Source organism: Rattus norvegicus, chromosome 13, assembly GCF_036323735.1.
Source record: "Rattus norvegicus strain BN/NHsdMcwi chromosome 13, GRCr8, whole genome shotgun sequence".
Classification (NCBI taxonomy): Eukaryota; Metazoa; Chordata; class Mammalia; order Rodentia; family Muridae; genus Rattus; species Rattus norvegicus.
In genome coordinates this window covers 105931481-105950266 of record NC_086031.1, presented here as the reverse complement: position 1 = coordinate 105950266, position 18786 = coordinate 105931481, and the positions used below count along the sequence as shown (strand labels likewise).

The following is an 18786-nucleotide window of genomic DNA, read 5'->3' as shown; positions in this document are numbered from 1 at the left end:
GAGGGGGAGAACCTTGGGATTTGAAGGTAGCCAGCTTGGCAAAATTGCTGTGTCCTACCCATACCAGGGAGACTCCTCATCAAAAACCATAGTGGACAGTGCCTGAACAATGACACTGGAGTTTACCCTCTAGGGGCTATGTGCACCTGCACACAAGTACGTACACACATACACAGATGCACACACAGAATACAAATGTCACAGTGATTAAGTTCCACAAAATAGATTTATATTATATTGGAAAATTTATAAATAAGATGACTTGTTAATTATAAACAATTGTATCCAATCAAGTTTTTCTGAAGTTCAAGAACATTTAAAACCTCATACTTAGAATTTTTTTGTATACATAGATTTTACTCTGAATAGCTATGTCAATATCATTATAGACCAAAGGAGAAAGAAAGAAAAGGTGGGATAACCACCACACTGAGTTTCTGGTTTCTAACAAGACTTCCCACCTGGCAGATTGTCAGGCCCTCCACAGCAGACAAGACACTCACCATATTTTATCATCCCAAGCTGCTACTGAAGTCAAAGTTGCAAAAGCTCCTTAAGCATTGCCGCTGCAGCTGCCAGGGATCCCAGTGCTGCAACAGTGAGCAGCCCCTCTTTCAGCTGCTTCAGCTGCAAGTGCCAACAGCAGAGTTTACATAAAGCACTAGAAAAGTCAACTCTGGCAAGTTACACACCCAAGCAAGCTAGTATAGCTCCAAAAAGTAAAGGACACAGAATTTTAAAATGCAAGGAGTCTGCGTGTTTAGCCATGAAACAGATGGCATTAAAATACTTCTGACCTCCTCTCAGCCAGCAGCACTTACTAGGAAAAAGGAATCCCTTTCTGCTGAGGCCTTCAGGAAACTGTAGACAAACAGCCATCTGGCCCTCACAGAGGTGAAGGCTCGCATGGCTCTCAAACACAGACTGCATGCATGCACACTGTTCTTTGCTGAAGCAAAGGGGCTGTGGACAGATAGCAAAGGAGACCCGCCCTTTTCCCCAGTAGCCTTAAATAGACCAACTTTCTGAAGACAGTTCTCCAACATTCAATGTTTGGGGACCACATGTGTGATTTAAAATATATAGACTCTGTGGCATTTCCGACCATTCAGCTCATACTTGAGGGCACAGACAGCACTTAATAATGTTATCAACTGACATTGAGGTCAGATACAGACAGAAGGGGACAGGCCATGCACACAGTGGGGAGGAAGCTCTCAGGGCTCCCAGCAGCCTGTCTCTAGTGCAAGCCTTGTCAGTCTCACTGGGTGCTGTGCTAGAACGAGTTTCCCCAAGGTGAGTAAAGGCTTCAGCCCTTGTTCTTCCCTCCCAAGTCTAATCTGCATTTTAACTAGCACCAGGAGCATCTTGGAACTGGAATGCTGGTGAGTGGCTTCTCCTCAGGCTCAGGCCAGAGGCTGGGTCTCTCCCTGTAGCATCACACACTGATAAGCTCACCGCACCTCTGACATGGACGGAACCCTGTGGGCCCTGCCCTATTCCGTTAGCAGCAAGATCACATACCTGCTGAAGCCTCACCTGCAAACTGCCATGAAGGCCGCATCTCTCAGTTGAGCAAACCTCTCCAACTCCTCCAGGTTAAATGTTCTTTCCCTAACATTGTTTCTCCTAAGATCTATGGTATCTATAGTGTCCCATCTCATATTTCAAGTAGTAATCGCACACAGGATCAAAAGCCCAAGCACTCAGCAAAGACAGCATGCTTTCTACACAGGGGGATTAGGAAGAGGACATGTCCATCTCGGAGACCACAAACAATCCCAGGGCCATGCTCACCACACACACACACTACAGCAGCTGAGTCCAATCTCTCGTGCGTTGTCAGCACCAGTGCTGACCCGGCTCCATGCCTTGCTGGCCTAACGCATGCCCAGGATCTGCCTGCTCTTTAGCTGGTAGTTCTTCTCAATATCAGACAGGGCTTGAGCACGCAGCTGGGCAGCATGAAGCCTCTTCTTCAGGTCCCTGCACTTGGACTTGGCGAGCTGGCTCTCGGAATTCTCACTCCTTGTGGTGTTCTCCTTGCTCTCCCCATGGAAATGAACCTTCTTCTTCAGTGCTGAAGATGGGAGATCAAGTTCTTTAGAAAGAAAAAGAAAAGGTTCTGAGTTACCTGAGGTCAACTGTATCACACAGATCAGCTGATACCTGTGAGACGGTCTCTGGAACAGGTGGTCAAGGACTCCCCTGGAGCTGGAGTTGCAGGCAGGAGGGCTGTTTGTGTGTGCTAGGAACCAAATTCACACCTGCTGTTACTATCACAAGTATTGACACCAGCCACAGCTGAAGAGAAAAAGATGACCAGCGTCCAGATTTAAGTTCCCATGGTACACATTTTTTTTTGCAGTAAGTGATTTTATAGTACATGACTTTACATTTACGCAGTAATAAAAATTCATGAAGTTCTAACTCCAATGCTGTTGCTTGTCCTTGGGAAGAGCAGTGTGGTGGTTTAAATAACGGCTTCATAGGTGCATATATCTGAATGCTTAGTAATCAGGGATCGGCACTAACTAAAAAGATTAGGAGGTTTGACCTTGGAGGAACTCCCAGCAGATGAAAACATAGCTTAGCTACTTGACCAGCACCACACATGCCACCATGATGGTCATGGACTGAATCTCTGAAACTTAAGCCAGGTAAATGCGTTCTCTGGTGAGAACTGCAAGCAGTGTGTGCTGTTAACCAATGAGCCAACGGCTGGCCGGCCCTTTTCTTTTGGAGTCTGGAATTCGCTATGCACAGTAGCTGGTCTCAAACTCACAGCAATTCTGCCTCAGTCCTCCAAGTGCTGGGATCATACTTTACTCAGGACCTCTGCAAGAGCAGTCCGTGCTCTTAACCACTGAGCCACCTCTCCAGCCCAGGATCACAGGCTTCTGTCACCATGCCTGTTAAGCCATACTATGATTGAGGTGTGTGGTAGTTTTAAAATACCAGGATGTTTGCTTGAAAACGTAGAAACAGTTTTGGTAACATAACTGTCTTGGGGTTTCATGGCTGGGAAGAGACACTATGACAAAGGCGACTCTTCTAAAGGACATTTAATCTGGGGCTGCCTTACAGGTTCAGAGATTTACTAGTCCATTATCTTCATGGCAGCACGCAGACAGGCATGGTGCTGGGGAAGGAGCTGAGAGCAAGGAGGGACTGTCTGTGTGCCACACTGGGCATAGGAGACCTCAAAATCTGCCCCCACAGTAACACACTTCTCCAACAAGGCTAACAGTGCCACTCCTCACGGCCAAAGATTCAAACACCCAAGTCTGTGGGGGCCATACCTATTCAAACCACAATAGCACCATACCTGAAAAAACTCGAAATGTATAATTTTGAAAGTGTTCCCATTTCAAAAATTTAAATTTTACCTATCACCTATGCCTTTCGGTTTGGTGAGTGAAGTTGAAATGAAATTACAACTCCTGTCAGGTCTCTCGCCCAGGGACTCAGCTGCTGCAGCAGCAAAGCCCATTCCACTCAGGAGTGGAAACTCAATGATGTCACCCTGAGATCTGGGAACTGTAAGGCCCAAGGCCTACAACCCACTCTGGGGGCCACACTGAGGTGCACGTCCCATGTGAGGTGGTGTGTGTGAGGTGGTGTGTGTGAGGTGGTGTGTGTGAGGTGGGGTGTGTGTGTGTGTGTGTGTGTGTGTGTGTATGTGTGTGTGCAGCTCACAGGCATACCTGAGCCGCCAGCCAGACACAGGAGCCTGTGCTCCTTCAGCAGGCTGTAGTTCTTCAGCAGACTCTCGGCTCTGGCCAGTTTGTCCTCGGCAAGTCTCTCTCGAATACAAAGTTCACGTTCTTTCTCTTGAAAAAAGGAATGGAAAAGCAACACCAATGACTAAGGAGCTCTGGCCACAAACATCTCCTGCAGCCTGGCGGTCCTATCTCCTCCTCTCCTCACCCCACTTGCAGGCTGGGAAAGTTCTCAACCTTCCTAATGCTGGGACCCTTTAATACACTTCCCCATGTTGTGGTGACCCCAACCACAACAGGATTTCTGTTGCTACTTCATAACTATAACTTTGCTATTGTTATAAATCACAATATAAATATGACATGCAGGGTCTATTTTCATTGTTACAAATCGAACATAATTAAAGCAGTGATTAATCACAAAAATATATGTAATTACATATTGTGAAATATTTACTCCTAATTACAAATAAATGTAATTTTGTCTTGAAGCATGGGGTGGCATTGGTAACGATCTTAACACAACAGTAAACTATACTTTGCCACACTTTGCAGCAGCTCCAGTAGAAAGAAACCTCACTGCAAAGGTTGGGATTGCTGCTCCTCACCCGATCAGAGCTCTTAGGCCGTCTTTGCAAGAGCACAAGTCTCTGCTCTGGCGTGCCACTGCTGCTGCTGTGTTTGCTATCCCAACACCACCAAACCAGACTGCTGCTATGTTCATAAAGTGTTTGTGAGTAGCTTGAGCACCGCTGATGATTCTTGTGAACTCAACTGCTGATTTCTTGACAAAGCAGGTGAGAGCTGCTCCAAAAAAACAATTGCTAAACAGGTCCACTGCCCCTGTATCCTAACAGCCTTTCTTTTCCACTATCTCTGGTGGGCTAGAAGGAAGGGCAAAGCATTTAAGAACCATCTTTAAAAACAGGGTTTAAAAAAATTAAAAGACTGGGGTTGGGGATTTAGCTCAGTGGTAGAGCACTTGCCTATCAAGCACAAGGCCCTGGGTTCGGGCCTCAGCTTCGAAAAAAACAAACAAAAAAGACTACAGGGTATAGCCACAAACACTTGCTCCAGAGTTCTGTAGCTGGGCATTGTGAAGGAATCGGCCCTCACTGTGCCACTCTAAGTTCAGTGGACAAACTCCTCTTGTGCTGTAACAGCTTCGACTTTAGCAAGTGCAAATGAGCATCATGCAGACTTGGAAAAGACAATGAAATGTCTTGTCTGTAAGCATGTGCAAGTGTTCTCACACAGAAATTATCTCTGTAATCTATTTGTCTGAATCAATGTCATGTTCCTCCCAAAAAAAAAAAAAAAAAAAAAAAAAGCAGGTAAGGTAGGCAGCATGTACATTTTATTTTTATCCTTTTATCCATTTATTTATTTGCCAAAGCTGAAGTTCTACTACTTGGAACAATCAGATCCTCCAGACAAATGGAGGCATGTTCTATTTGGTCCTTGCAGTGACAAATATGGAACCTAGAAAGTTACTGTCTGCAGTCACTTCTATATTACTGCCAAGTGCTCAGCCCTGCACTGAGCTTTCTGCCTGAGAACGCTTTTCCTCTTGACAACCGTTTCATCATCTCAGTGTGAGTAAGCAGAGCTTATTTGCAGCGTCCATCCATGCGTCCGACTATTTTAAGGGCTCACCTTTACAAAGCTGACTCAGAATGCTTTTCATTACCTTTCATTGTTGTTGTTTTGTTTTGAGACAGGGATTCTCTATGCAGCTCTGGTGCCCTCTGAGACCCACCTGCCTCTGCTTCCTGGGTGCTGGGGTTAAAGGCACGTGCCACCATGCCCAGCCCTTTTCACTACTTCTCATAACTCTGTGGCAGTGTCTTCATGGCTAATATTTGCCAATGAATCATACAGTGAGTTCTGATGATTTCTGGTGACTCACTCAGCTCCAAACATTGAAATCCAGATCTACCTCTTTGCATAGCCAGAGCACCATCTGTGCAAATACCAGACCTTCCCAAGAGCTCCTATGCTCCTTCAGAAATGAACCAATTGTGCCCTGCAGTCGTTTCAAGAGCCTTGCGAAAAAGGAAACTGGTCTCTAAAGTTCCATCATTAATGTACCTCATGTAAACCAGTAAAGGAAAAGCCTGCATCTGTGGACTCACAGAACTGGATACCAAATACTGAAGTGGAGCAAATTTACTTTGCTAGATTGTCTAATTAAGAACATCAGCAGATGTGTTAGGCCTGTCTCTGGGCATCTTGGGTGTCTTCTGTGTGTCCTCTGCTGCATGGTAGAGGCCACCTCTGGGTGGCTTTCAAGTCTGAGCTCATCAGCTTTGTTTCTAAACAATCCATATGCTTGCCAGGAGGGCACTGACGCATGCCCGCTACCAAACAGGAGAGCACAGACACACACCTGCTACCAAAATGGTACTTTATTTTGCTCAGCTTCCTAGATTTGGCTGATAGAAATTCACAACAAATAACACACTGTGGCCCCAACTCTTACTGTAATTACTGAGGTAAAACCACACTGTAGAAAATTCTCTCTATATTCTCTCCATGACCATTGTCATGGGATGGTTTTCTAATAGAATTTCTAATGAAATCATATATATATATGTATGTATGTATGTATGTATGTATGTATGTATGTATGTGTGTGTATATATATATATATATATACAATCCCCAGGACCTGCAACTAAAAAGAAAAAGAAGGTTCCAATGGCCTGTGCATATAAGTTCTTCTGTTCAGTCCCCAGCCCCACCTTTCCACTGCAGTCAGTTGCTGGCTCCCTGGCTCCCTGGCTCCCTGGCTCTGGGCACTACTCACGCTCCAGGCTGTCCTCCCGAGCTCTCAGTGCTCGCTCTCGATCCTGCAGCTGCCTTTCCTTCAACTTGAGCTCACTCAGCACAGGGCTGGAGTCCTGCAGCTTCGAAGGCTCGCCTGAGCGCCGTCCCCTCCTCTCCAGATTTCTCCTTTGCTCTTCTGCAACCAAGTCTGCTATCAAAGGGCTCTCCAGAATTTCCTCCACTGAAGGTCGATGGTAGTCCTGAAGAAAGTGTGGCAGGCAGATCAGAGTCATCTTAAGAAAAGCAGCTACGTTAGCAGGGTAAACAAAAGACAGTTCCTGCATCGAGAGATATCTGGTTAAACACCTGGAAACACAAGTTCACTGGTCACAAAGTGCTAGGTCTGCACCAAGACACAGGTTTATCTTCCTGTTTGATTTTAAGGAGCTGGCTCAGGCCTGCAGAACTACTCACACCTATACACACACTGGAAATCATTGGGCTGCTCTGCAGAAGTGGGACCTGCTTCTCTAAATACCAAGGACATCCTCACAACCTTTAGTCTTACCAGTCTGTCCCCCGCATGCCCCACCACACCCCTCCTGCATCCTCCACAAAGCCCCAGCTCCCCACTTCACTCTCTCTCATCAGCTGACAAAGACCACCTGCCTCCTGTCCCACCAGCCAGCTAGAGAACCTTTGCAGGATATTTTCACCCTGTTGACCTTCCTCTCATACTCTGTCATCCCTTACAGAGAAGGGAGAGTAACAGCCCATTCTGGTTCCTTCCTTACTCTCACTGCTGCTCTGAGATCGGCCTTTCCTCAGTCCTTCCATGCCACGACCCACTGGTCACTGTGGCAGAAGATGTGAGGCTGTGGATGTTGAGGAGACGTGTCTCCACACCTGTGAGCGTCCGCCTGCGCGAACACGATTTTAGCCAGAGAGACTGACGGCTTCTTTAGTTATCATCCATCTTTACACAAGAATACATCTCCAAAGTTCAGAGTCTGAGACAGAGCACACAAGGCCTTGCAACCATTACCTTTAAATTCAGCATCCGAGTGATGAGGTCATTCAAGCCATCAGAGTAGCGGTAGGGGATGCGCCGGAACCTCCCTTCCCTGATTTTCCCCGCTAACTCTTTCTGGTTGAAAGCTGTAAATGGAGGCCTGGGATTTTAAAAAAAAAATTAAAAGAGAAAGGAGGGAAGAGATAGAAGGGAGAGAAGAGGGCAAGGGAGAACAGAAGTTATAAAAATGTTCAATGAACACAAAGGACAGGAACAAATGGGCGACTGGAGTCCGCTCTGCACTCCACTCCCTCATCTGGGACTCTCCCTGGCTACAGTTAGTGTCGCCGCTGTGCGTGTGACAAGGCCGGGCTGCCATATTTTAGGGATGAACAGCTCTCTGACTTGGGCTATGTCCATGTTCTGAACATTCTGCAGCACTGTGGCTTCCAACTACTAGACCCAAGGACAGCCCAAACTGTCTCCAGTGTGATGGAAAGTCTTTCCTCCATCCCTGTACAACTGTGGTCCTGGGGACCAGCTTGGCAGTGCTGGAGGAAAGTGTCAAGACTCAGTCCTTCCTGTTCTCCCAACCCCAGACCTTGCCCGCCCCTGCTGTATCTTCTTTGTTAGCCTGATCTATAAACTGCCCTCCAGCACCCATTTTCCTGAACACAGCAGGACTCGGCCCGACAGGTTCCATTCTAAATGTGTAGAAGTCAGGTATTTTGCTGTTGCTATTGTGACAGGGCCCGGTGAGTGTAACCAGAGTGTGAGCCCGAACCATGCACACTCACATTAGTGCACACAGCTCATACAGCAGGCAGCCCAGCGACCAGATGTCCGACTTCTCATTGTAAGACAAGCGGCTTATTTGCTCCTGAAGGAGAGGATAACAAGAAAAGTAACAAGGAAGTGAGAGCTTGTTTTGTTTCAAAGTTTAAAATTTCCAACCCGAGGGCTGAGCCAGCTTGGCTGGTAGGGTGCTTGCCTAGCAGGCACAGAGCCCTTTGCTGGATTCCAAGCACAATAACCATGGTGTGGTGGCCCACACTTGTAACCTCAGCACTTGGAAGGTAGAGGCATGAGAAAATGATGGGCTACAGACACATCTCAGCAGCCAAGACACGGCGCTCCTGCAAAGGGCCCAGGTTTCTTTCCCAGCACCCACATAGCAGCTCATAACAATCTCTAATTCCAATTCCAGGATCTGATGCCCTGTGTCATCCCAGGCACCGAATACACACGTTGTAGATCATTCCAGAAAAACATTTATACATTTTATAAATAAAATTTATACATTTTATAAATAAAAACATTTTATAAATAAAATCTTTAAAAACTCAAAAGTAATTCTCCGCTATTCAAATTCTAGGGAGCCCTGGGTGTAGGATTTACTATCAAAAACAAACTACGACAACCAAAATGAACCCCACAATAAATAAATCACTAAACTGAAAACAAGACAGAACCTCAACATTTGGTAATATTCAGTTTAGAGGAAAACATGGGGCTGAGATGGCTCAGAGTGAAGAGCACTGGCTGCTCTTCCAGAGGTCCTGAGTTCAATTCCCAGCACCACCATGGTGGCTCACAACCACCTCCGATAGGATTTGATTCCCTCTTCTGGTGTCCATGAAATATATAAAGTAAAATTTAAAAGAGAGAGAAGAAAAAATGTTAAATTTTCTATCTGTAACAAAAATTTTCAAAATTTCACATCCAAAAGGCTGATGTAGCTTAGACTACAGCAGCCAAGATGGTGGTATCCACTTTATCCTCACATTTACACTGAGAGAGGGCAAAGGTCTTGTCCTGGCAACTTAACGCACAATTCATTCACTCACTCTCACAAATAAAATGTTTGATATTTACAATTCAAAGGCAACCATGAGAGAGCTCTCCTTGCTATCCTCAAGGGAAGCAAACACCATTTTGTTCTGTTTAGAGACAAGGGTCTCAGACACCTGCCTCAGCCTCCAAAAGCTGGGACTACACACAGTAGTAGGCACTGACTAGAAACTCCATTTTAAAAATCAGAGGACTGGCTGTTAGAACACATCTTTAACCCTGCTCCTGAGAGGGGGGTTCAGGAGTTCGTGGTCATCCTTCATCACAGCCAGCCTGGGCTACTTGAGACTCATCTCAAAAATAAATAAATAAATAAATAAATAAATAAATAAATAAATAAATAAGGGCTAGGGCTAGAGAGGCGGCTCAGCAATTAAAAGCACTGGCTTACAGGTGACCCAGTACTCACATAACTGTTCACAACTGTCTGTAACTCCAATTCCAGGGGATCCGACAGCCTCAGACATACACACAGGCAAAACACCAATGCACACAAAATCAAAGAAAGGGGCTAGAGAGATGGTTTAGGCTGAGAGCCTATTAGCTTACCAGCTCCAGGGGGAACCGATGGCCTCTTCTGGTGTAGACAGACAGACGCACGCACGCACGCACGCACGCACGCACGCCCTCATTCCGCTGTCATAAAGCGCAGCAGCCGTAACTAAGCCTCTCCTTACTTCTCCTGGCTTATGTCTCAGGGAAACTGAGCTCGTTTGGTCACAAAGGCAGGTAGGAAAAGGAGGCACAAAGACCGTGCAGGTGTTAACCTCTGGGTGATTTCCCATCGTAATCAAGCTTTCAGTATGAAACACGACTCCATGGGAAAACAGCCCTGCTCTGAAGATAATCACAAACTCACAAAGTTTTAGACTGTCACTAGTTCTACTAGTGTGTTTTTTTCTCGGGAAAATTCTGGAATTCTCTGTGAACTACTGAAGAATACTCTATCTGCTACAATTTTATACATTAACACAGCAATGTTGTCCCTTATAGACTTGAGGTTGGTTGGTATTTTGTTTGCTTTGCTTTTGTTTTGAGACAGGGTTTCACTGTATAGACCAGGCTAGGATTAAAGGCATGCCCTGACCTTGACATCTAATGACAGATAAGACTGCCATGCCCTTGCCCCAACAACTGTTCTACAATCTAATAATCAGGAATACTTCATACAAGAATAGGCACCAAAAGGTGCCTCGTGATGACGAGACATTTGGAAACGCTCTGTAAACGCAGAGTGGTAACGAGAACAGGACAGGCAGAATCCAATATAAACTAGATGCCTATGTGAGAAGGCCTGAGCCTCACCAAACAAGGTTACTGTAACAGTAAATACTGCCCACCTAACAGCATCTAACACCGCCTAGGACACAAGTCTCTATGTATAGATCAGGGGAGTCTACACTGGCTTAGCTCAGCTGGGAAGACGCACCCTAAATGGGAAGACATCATTCCCTGGGCCTGGGTTCTAAACTCATAAGCAGTAAGCACCTGAGCATCTAAGTTCATCTCAGCTTTCTGCTGATACAGGAAGTGTGACCAGCGGCATTTTACCTGGGGTCCAGGATTCTGTATGTTAAGAAAAAGTACTCCCAGGGAGTCTGAGGTCACCACTTCAGGACTGACATCTTGGGAAACACTGTTGCCTTTAAACACTGTTTCACTGACTCCTTGGGAAACATCTTTGTGTTAAACACTATTTGTAACCCTGGCATTTAAAAACAAAAGCTAAGCAATGTGGTATAGGCAGATCTCCGAGTTCTAGGCTAGCAGAACTGTCTAGCTAACCTGGGTCATGAGGGACACTGCAAGACCGCTCGGTGGTTTAAAGCACCTGCTACTCTTACAGAGGCCTGGGTTTAGTTTGCAGCCCTGACATGACAGCTCAATCCATCCACAACTCTTGTTCCAAAGAATCCAATGTCTTCTGACCCTCTTGGGCATTTGGCACAGACAGGTACACTTACATACATGTAGACATAACACCCATACACATAGATAAGTCTTTAGTTTTCTTTTCCTTTTTAAAGCTCTAGTTGAATACAGAGGAACTGTTTGGCAGGAAGTCTCTTTGGAGAAAAATCTAAGTGGGGTTAGAGAGCTCAGTGGTTAAGCACTTGATGCTCTTCCATAAGACTGGAGTTCAATTTCTAGTATCTGGTCAGCACAGTTGCCTGAAACTCTGGTCTGAATGTGTGGAATGGGTGAGTCCAGTCCCTCCTCCGGCCTCCATCGTACACACACACACACACACACACACACACACACACACACACACACCATTCACTCACAAGACACACATATTATGTATACATAAATAATAACATTTAACAAATATGTATTATATATAAAAAGAACTTGGACTATAACTCAATGGCATAGCGCTCGCCTCAAATGTCTGAAGGCCTAGGTTCAGTCCCCAATATCAGGGGAATAAAGTAAAAACTCAAAACTTAAACTGTACTGTGAATCCTGGGCTATTTAGCAACCCAAGCCTCGTTTCTTTACATCTAAATGCTCCACTTAAGATACTAAAAAGTTAAATTCAGATGTGGTAGTTCACACCTTTAATTCCAGCACTTGGGTGGCAGAGGCAGGAGGATCACTTTGAGTTCAAGGCCAGTCTGATCTACAAAGTGAGTTCCAGGATAGCCAGGGCTACACAGAGAAAGAAACCCTGTCTCAAGGGGAAAAAAAAAAGTTAAATTCTAAAATACTCACAGGAGACATGTAATAGGGTGTGCCAACAAACGTCTTTGCAAAACTTGTGTCGTGATTCAATATTCTAGCTAGCCCAAAGTCCCCAAGCTTGACATTGTGCTTGCTGTCCAGGAAGACATTGGCTGGCTTTAGGTCCCGGTGAAGTACAGTGTGGCCACCATCGCTCCTTCTGTGACACTCTTTCAGGGCCAGTGTCAACTGAGTCATCACTCGAAGGACAAACTCTTCCTCTAAGTATTGTCTGGAGCAAAAGCAATCACACAGTTCACAATCCTGAATGAAATCATCTTCAATACCGGACAAATCATTTAAAGTGTACAAACACAGAAGTAAATTATCTTTGGCATGAACTGTGGGAACTGATTTGCTAAGGACTTTCCAACCTATCATGCAGCCACCAAACAAGCACAGAAACATTCTACCACATTATTAAGGATTCTGCCCCTGTTCTCGACAGACTGTACTTAACGACCACCAAACTAGACCCGTTCAGCTTACCTATCCTTGGTCCCCTTTGTAATGACACTAGCCAGGTCCCCGCCCTCACAGTACTCCATGACAATGTATAGGGTTGTGTTGGTTCTGTCGATAATACGATCGTAGTAACGGACGATGTTTGGATGTTTCAGCTCACGAAGCAAGTTCACTTCAGACACAAGCATTTGTTTCTCCACCTCTGTCATGGAGCCATAGTCAAGTTCTTTCCACACCAGGATCTGAAACACAACATTCTCAAGGTGTGAGGCTCTATTGTCCTCGGAGACAAAGGATGAAATTTCCAAGCTGAAAAACTTAACACTATGTGGCACGTTCCCGGGTCTCCGGAAACTCCATGCAGGTGTGTCAGCGAGGGAGTCCAGACCGGGTTAATTTACTGGGAAGACCCACCCTAAATGTGGGCGGCACCATCCCCTACGCTAGAGTCCTGGAAGGCCTAGGGCGCAGCGGGAATGCAGAGCACGTGAGCTCGGCTCTCGGCCCGCCGCGGATTCGCGCCTCCAGGGGTTCCCAGCCGTGGCGGCCAGCCCACGAACCCTACCCTTCCCTTCCCTGGAGGCTACAATCCGATCCTCCACGAAGAGTTCAGGTGGCCGCCCTGCCCCTTCCCAGCGTAGGCGACGCTTGTCCCTCCCTAAGCCCGCCATGGAAGGGCTGCCCGGCGCCTCACCTTGCCGTCGCTCTTCCTCCGAATCTTCTGACAGCGGCCGTAGGAGCCGGTGCCGATGCTGTGCAGCACCTCGTAGTCCTCCACCCGGGACGGCATGACGAGCGGCCACCCCGGCAACCACACTACCGCGCCGCTCGGAGTCCAGGCTCGCCCGCCGCACGCCAACAGCGCCGACCCCGGGGACCCTAGTCTGCTTGTCGGAGCGGAGCAACCGGCCGCCCGGTCAACCGTCGCGGGCTGCGGCCTCGCCTCCTATTGGTCCACAGTGAAGGTGCATCTCAGCTCTGATTGGCTGAGAAAACACAACACTGCTAGGCATCTTGGGAAAATGCGTGTCGCTAGGCAACCGCGTCGGCGTTGGTGTCTGCGTTAGTGAGCTGCTCTACGGAGTTCGCGCGGCGTCGAAAACCCCAGGGACCTGGGACCGCGCAAAGCCTGTTGGGGCTTCGGTAATTCCATTCCTCCGCTGAGGTCGCTGTGGTAACGGAGGTCCAAAGATCTCAGACTGGAGACGCTGGCCTTTTGACCTTTCCACTTTGACCCCCCAGCCTTTTCCGACTCATGTGCCCGCAGCCCCTGAACGTAAACCGGTACGTGTTGTGGTACTGTGAGGGACACAGTGAGTGCACCGAGCACTTTACATTCCTCACACTTAGAGAGCAGGAATCCTTGTTCCAGCCCGGCATGGTGGTGCGGGCAGGCAGATTTCTGTGAGCTGGAGGCCAGCCTGGTCTACTTAGTAACTTGAAGGAAGCTAGAGCTTTGTAGATGGGCCCTGCCTTACCCCCACCCGCGAGAAAGACACCCCCGGCCGAGAGAGAGAGAGAGACAGAGACAGAGACAGAGACAGAGAGACAGACAGAGAGACAGAGACCCACAGAGACAGAGAGTTGGCATGTGTTTTCTGGGCACAGTTAGCACAGTCTATATCTCTGAACATTGAACTGAGAGACCTGTCACATAGAAACGTATCCAAAGCTCAGGGATCAAGTATGGAAGCATCCAGAACACAGTGGTCACCACACTGTCAAATTTTACTTCTAAGACATCTACCAAAAAAAGTGTGTTAGGAAAAGAAGTGTTCCCAAATAGCCTATCAGGGGAGCTGAATGCAGTTTACTGACTTCAGCTCACACAGCCAGCCCTGCTTTGACTTGGGAAAGGGGAGCTAAAGGTCTCCATCCGGGGCAGCTAGAGGATAGCGTGCATTACCAGAAAGCTAATAATCTGTTGCATAATTGGGTCATTGTTCTTAAAATATCTGTTCATGGTGTGATTGAAAAAGAACCCAATGTCCTATTAATAAGAATTAGAAACTTCCTTATGTTAAAAATAAAGAATTTATTTCGTGTACTGAATTTAGTATAAGCTAATTGGATTGCCAGCCAGGAGAACTTTTAAATTAACATTCAAGGACATTGTCTCACCTCAAAGGAGTAGGATTAATTTAGATCTCAGAAATTATATAAGGAGCTACAAATGGCTGAGGTCATTTATATGGTGCGTGCGGTATACATTATGTGTGGTATGTGGTGTGATGGTGTTTATGATATGTAGAGTGCTGTATGTGATATGTGTGTTATGTTTGTATGTGTGGTATGTTGTATGTGGTGTGTGTTGTATATGATGTATGTGATGTGTTTATATGTGGTATGTGTTATATGTAATATATGTGGTATGTTGTATGTATATATGTGTATGTGGTATGTGATGTTTATGCTGTGTAGAGTGAGATATGTTGTGGTATGTTGTGTGTGTGTGTGTTGCGTGTTGTCTGTGATGTGTGGTGTACGTGTGTGTACGTGTGCACTGACACTCCTGTTGAGGTCGTTGGCTAGCCTGCTTCATACCCAACCCTTCATTTCCTTTCTGGACAAAGAACTCTTTGCTCCAAACCCAACACACTTTCTGAGCTTCTCAAAACTAACTTGATAACTGCTATTCCATTTGTCAGAAATTCCACTTGGATCCCTACTTCACGCCTTACCCCATCACGGTTACTGTTGATTGTCAACTTGACAGGCTGTAGCATCACCTAGGGGTCAAGCCTTTGGACACACCTGTAGAGACGGTGTAGGTTAGGTTAGCCTCTGAGCATGTATGTGAGGGTTTATGTTAAATTAATTGAATGGAGAAGACATATTCTAAATGTGGGCAACAACATTCTTAGGTCCTTGCTTGGTTTCTTTTCTGTTGCTGTGAAGAAACGCTATGACCAAGCCAACTTACAAAAGAAAGCATTGAAATTGGGGCCTTACAGTGTCAGAGATGGAGTCCATTGTCATCATGTCAGGGAACATGGTGGCCAGCAGGCATGCTTAGCACTGGGGCAGTAGCTGAGAGCTTACAGGTTGAGATGTCAACCATAGGACACACAGAGAGAGAGAGAGAGGGGGAGAGGGAGACTGCGTCTAGCATGGACTTTTAAAACCTCAAAGCCCACCCTTAGTTAGTGGCACACCTCCAACAAGGCTACACTTCCCAATACTTCCCAAATGGTTCTACCAAGTAGGGACCAAGCATTCAAGTATATGAGCCTCTGGGGACCATTCTCATTCAAACCACCACAGTCTTGGACTGCAGAAAAAAGAAAAACCCAGCTAAGCGCCACATTTGTTTATCTCTTCCTCCTTCCTTTTTTGTTTTTTGTTTGTTTGTTTTCGTGACAGGGTTTCTCTTGTGTAGCCCTGGCTGCCCTGGAACTCTCTCTGTAGACCAGGTTGACCTTGAACAAAAGATTTGCCTGCCTATGGCAGGCAGCACCATGCCTGGCTGTAAAGTTTCTGCTTTTCAAGCAGACTTGAACTGTGAACCAGTTATACCCACCTTTCCCTGAGCCGTTTCTGCCCAGGGGGTTTACTCAAGGCAACAGGATGCTCCCTCCATTACGTTTATCCAGAGGGCACAACTTGTCCTGCAAGGTGGAATTCCAACCTTGTCACCTCTGCTTTGAGAAGCCTCATCCAAGATGTTTGGAGACCAGTGTAAATCAATTCTCTCATGATATCTGTGATTGTGTCCTAGCTGAACCTCAAATGACTTGCGGCCAGTATAAGTCCTGGAATAGAGGGGACATACAAAAAACAGCTGTGTTAAATGAAGACGCAGTAAGGCCTGTTTTAGGACTTATGCAGAGAGTTGTCGTGAACATTGAGGTATTCAGCCATCAGACATCTCAGCTCTGAGGCTGAGCCTACACATCTTGGGGGAGCTGTCCTGGGAGTATGGAGAGAGGCCCTAGGTGAGAATGTCCAGCCACAGTGATAACCATAATAAAAAAGGGCAGGGTGGATTCGTAGGACAAATCGTAACTACTGACATGGGAAAGGGTAGGGTTTGGGGATTCCTCTCAGCGGTATAGAGTTTATCCAACAAACACAGACCCTGAGTTGAGTCCTCAGTATGGGGTCAGGGGATGGGGGTGGGAGACAGGAATCACCAGAGAACAGACAGAAGAGTCTACCCTGTTCTGGTCAGCCCTCCTGCTCCGTCAGGGCTTGGCTCACACTATTCCTGCCCAATCTGCTTCTGCTGTCAGTTCTCATGGTGTCATTGCAAGTGAAGGATCTTTCACACTGTGCCCTGGGCCCACAGTGCACTTCCTAGGCAGGCTCTGGGCTGCTTACCTGTATCACATCTGAGTCAAGCTCCTGATTTTTGTCCTGAATTTGCTACTTTCTTGTCTTCCTTCTCTTAGCTAAAGGTAGCATCCATTAGTTTTGTACCCTGAAGGATCCCCGTCCCTAAGACACCGCAGGCTGTCCTCCTCTGGGAGCCTCTGTGTGCTGACGCAGAATGCCCGCTAGGGGGCTGTACACCACTGCGTGATAAGGAGCAGCTCTGCCCCACCAGCAGACTCCAAGCCGGCCTTGGAGGATGTCAGGTCAGACATTTTGTGAGTGAGTCTCATCTTGGGGATTACTTGGGGCAGTTTGAAATCTGGGCTTATAGCAGTGTTTAAAAGTTATTACTAAGGATTTCTACAAAGAAAAATAAAGGGGGGGGGTTCTTTGTAACAATCGGACAACATCATGACTGTCTCAAAAACTGAAAGTAGGTACTCAGCCTACCTTTCCCGCATCAGCGCAGCCCCCACCGCTCATCAAAGAGGCCTCCTCTCTTCACAGCAAATGGAGCCGGTCACAGAAACCCACAACTGGACACAATGCAGACATCAACAGGTCAGGGGGAGTCCAGCCCCAGTGCACATGTGTACACAGCACCTTCGTTTATGGTTAAGGAAAAACAAACGCAGAGCGAGCAGAGAGCAGAGAGATCTGAGGAGCCAGAGGACCAAGACACCTGCTGTGAACAGCCTCTCCAGAAATGGCTGCAGAAGGAGGAAAAGGCCAGAACAATGCCAGTATCTGTGGACACGCTCACATGGAATCGGGAAAGGTCTCTGTCCTTCCTCTAGACAAAGAAGGAAAGCAGCTAACAAGTGTGGGGAGGAGAGGTAGCCTCTCCCAGGAATGTTTGTCATCCTTGGCACACACAGACACATAGCTGCTTACACACACAGACAACAGGAACAGACTCAGCACGTGTGTTTATATGTGTCTGCATGCACATACACATGTATGTGTGTAACAGTAATAAAGAAAAAGGTCCACCGATTGAAGGGGGGTGGGGAGGATGGGAGGGGTACAGGTAAGGGGGAAGCAATGAGATTTTGTTTCAATTGAAAACATTAGAACTGTAAAGCTGTGTAAGCTCAGTAATAACTCGAGGGGAGGAGTGCTGGAGGGGACGTGGATAGCAGCAGGGACCCTGCAGACGCTGCCAACAGGACAGATCACAGCCTGGGGTAGATGACAGGCAGCTATGGAAAAAACGTGCTGAGATCTGGGCTGGGAACCCTATGTGTGGTCAGAGCACCGCAGTGTTTTAAACAGGCAGAATTTCAGACTTGTACACAAGAATACAAGTCAAGGAAAGTCAAATTTCTGTTTAACACATGGATAAACTTAGACTTCATTAATCATACATGATTTTATGTTATTTGTAATACTATAACTTTAAAAATGGTTTCACAACTTGTGTGTGCATGCTCATGTATGGGGGGTGCCCTTTGAGGCCAGAAGAGGGTGACACATCCCCTGGAGCTAGAGTTACAGGCATCTGTGACCACTCATCTTGGGTGCTAGGAACCACACCCTGATGCTCTCTGCAAGAGCAGCACTCTTAGCTACTAAGCCACTTCTCCAGTCCCTGTCCCTAAGTATTAATCCTATCAATTGGATAAGAACATAAGGCTAATCACAGAGGGTAAGGGCTGCTATGGTCTGAGTATGGGTCTCAACACCCCAAGTTCACATGCTGTAACCTGGTCCCCAATGTGCAGGGCTGGGCCCTTAGGAGAATTAGGTCTCAAGGGCTGTACCCTGTGGTTGGGTTGGTTCCCCTAGGGCATGAAGAGCTTGGCTTCTTGCACCCTGTGAGGTCACGTTAAGGTCATCAAGGAGGGCAATCCTCGAGTGGTTCTGCCAGCATCAGATTTCTCAGCCCTGTAACTGAGGAATAAATGTATGAATCACCCAGTACCA

At 46.8% G+C, this 18786-nt stretch overlaps 1 protein-coding gene and 1 long non-coding RNA gene across 2 annotated transcripts; one reads left to right on the top strand and one right to left on the bottom strand.

Annotated features, from left to right (window-relative positions):
- Positions 1 to 212: 212 nt before the first annotated feature.
- Positions 213 to 13458, bottom strand: Nek2 (NIMA-related kinase 2). The gene is given in 8 exon segments (NM_053691.2): positions 213 to 2101; positions 3708 to 3833; positions 6532 to 6751; positions 7537 to 7663; positions 8301 to 8383; positions 12073 to 12313; positions 12571 to 12788; positions 13241 to 13458. Coding segments are annotated over 8 exon segments (1332 nt in total). The 5' UTR covers positions 13337 to 13458; the 3' UTR covers positions 213 to 1880.
- Positions 13459 to 13693: 235 nt separating this feature from the next.
- Positions 13694 to 18224, top strand: LOC120096356 (uncharacterized). Its single transcript, XR_005492767.2, has 3 exons — positions 13694 to 13830; positions 16938 to 17123; positions 17368 to 18224. It is a non-coding gene; the product is annotated as an uncharacterized LOC120096356 (long non-coding RNA).
- The last annotated feature ends 562 nt before the right edge of the window (positions 18225 to 18786 follow it).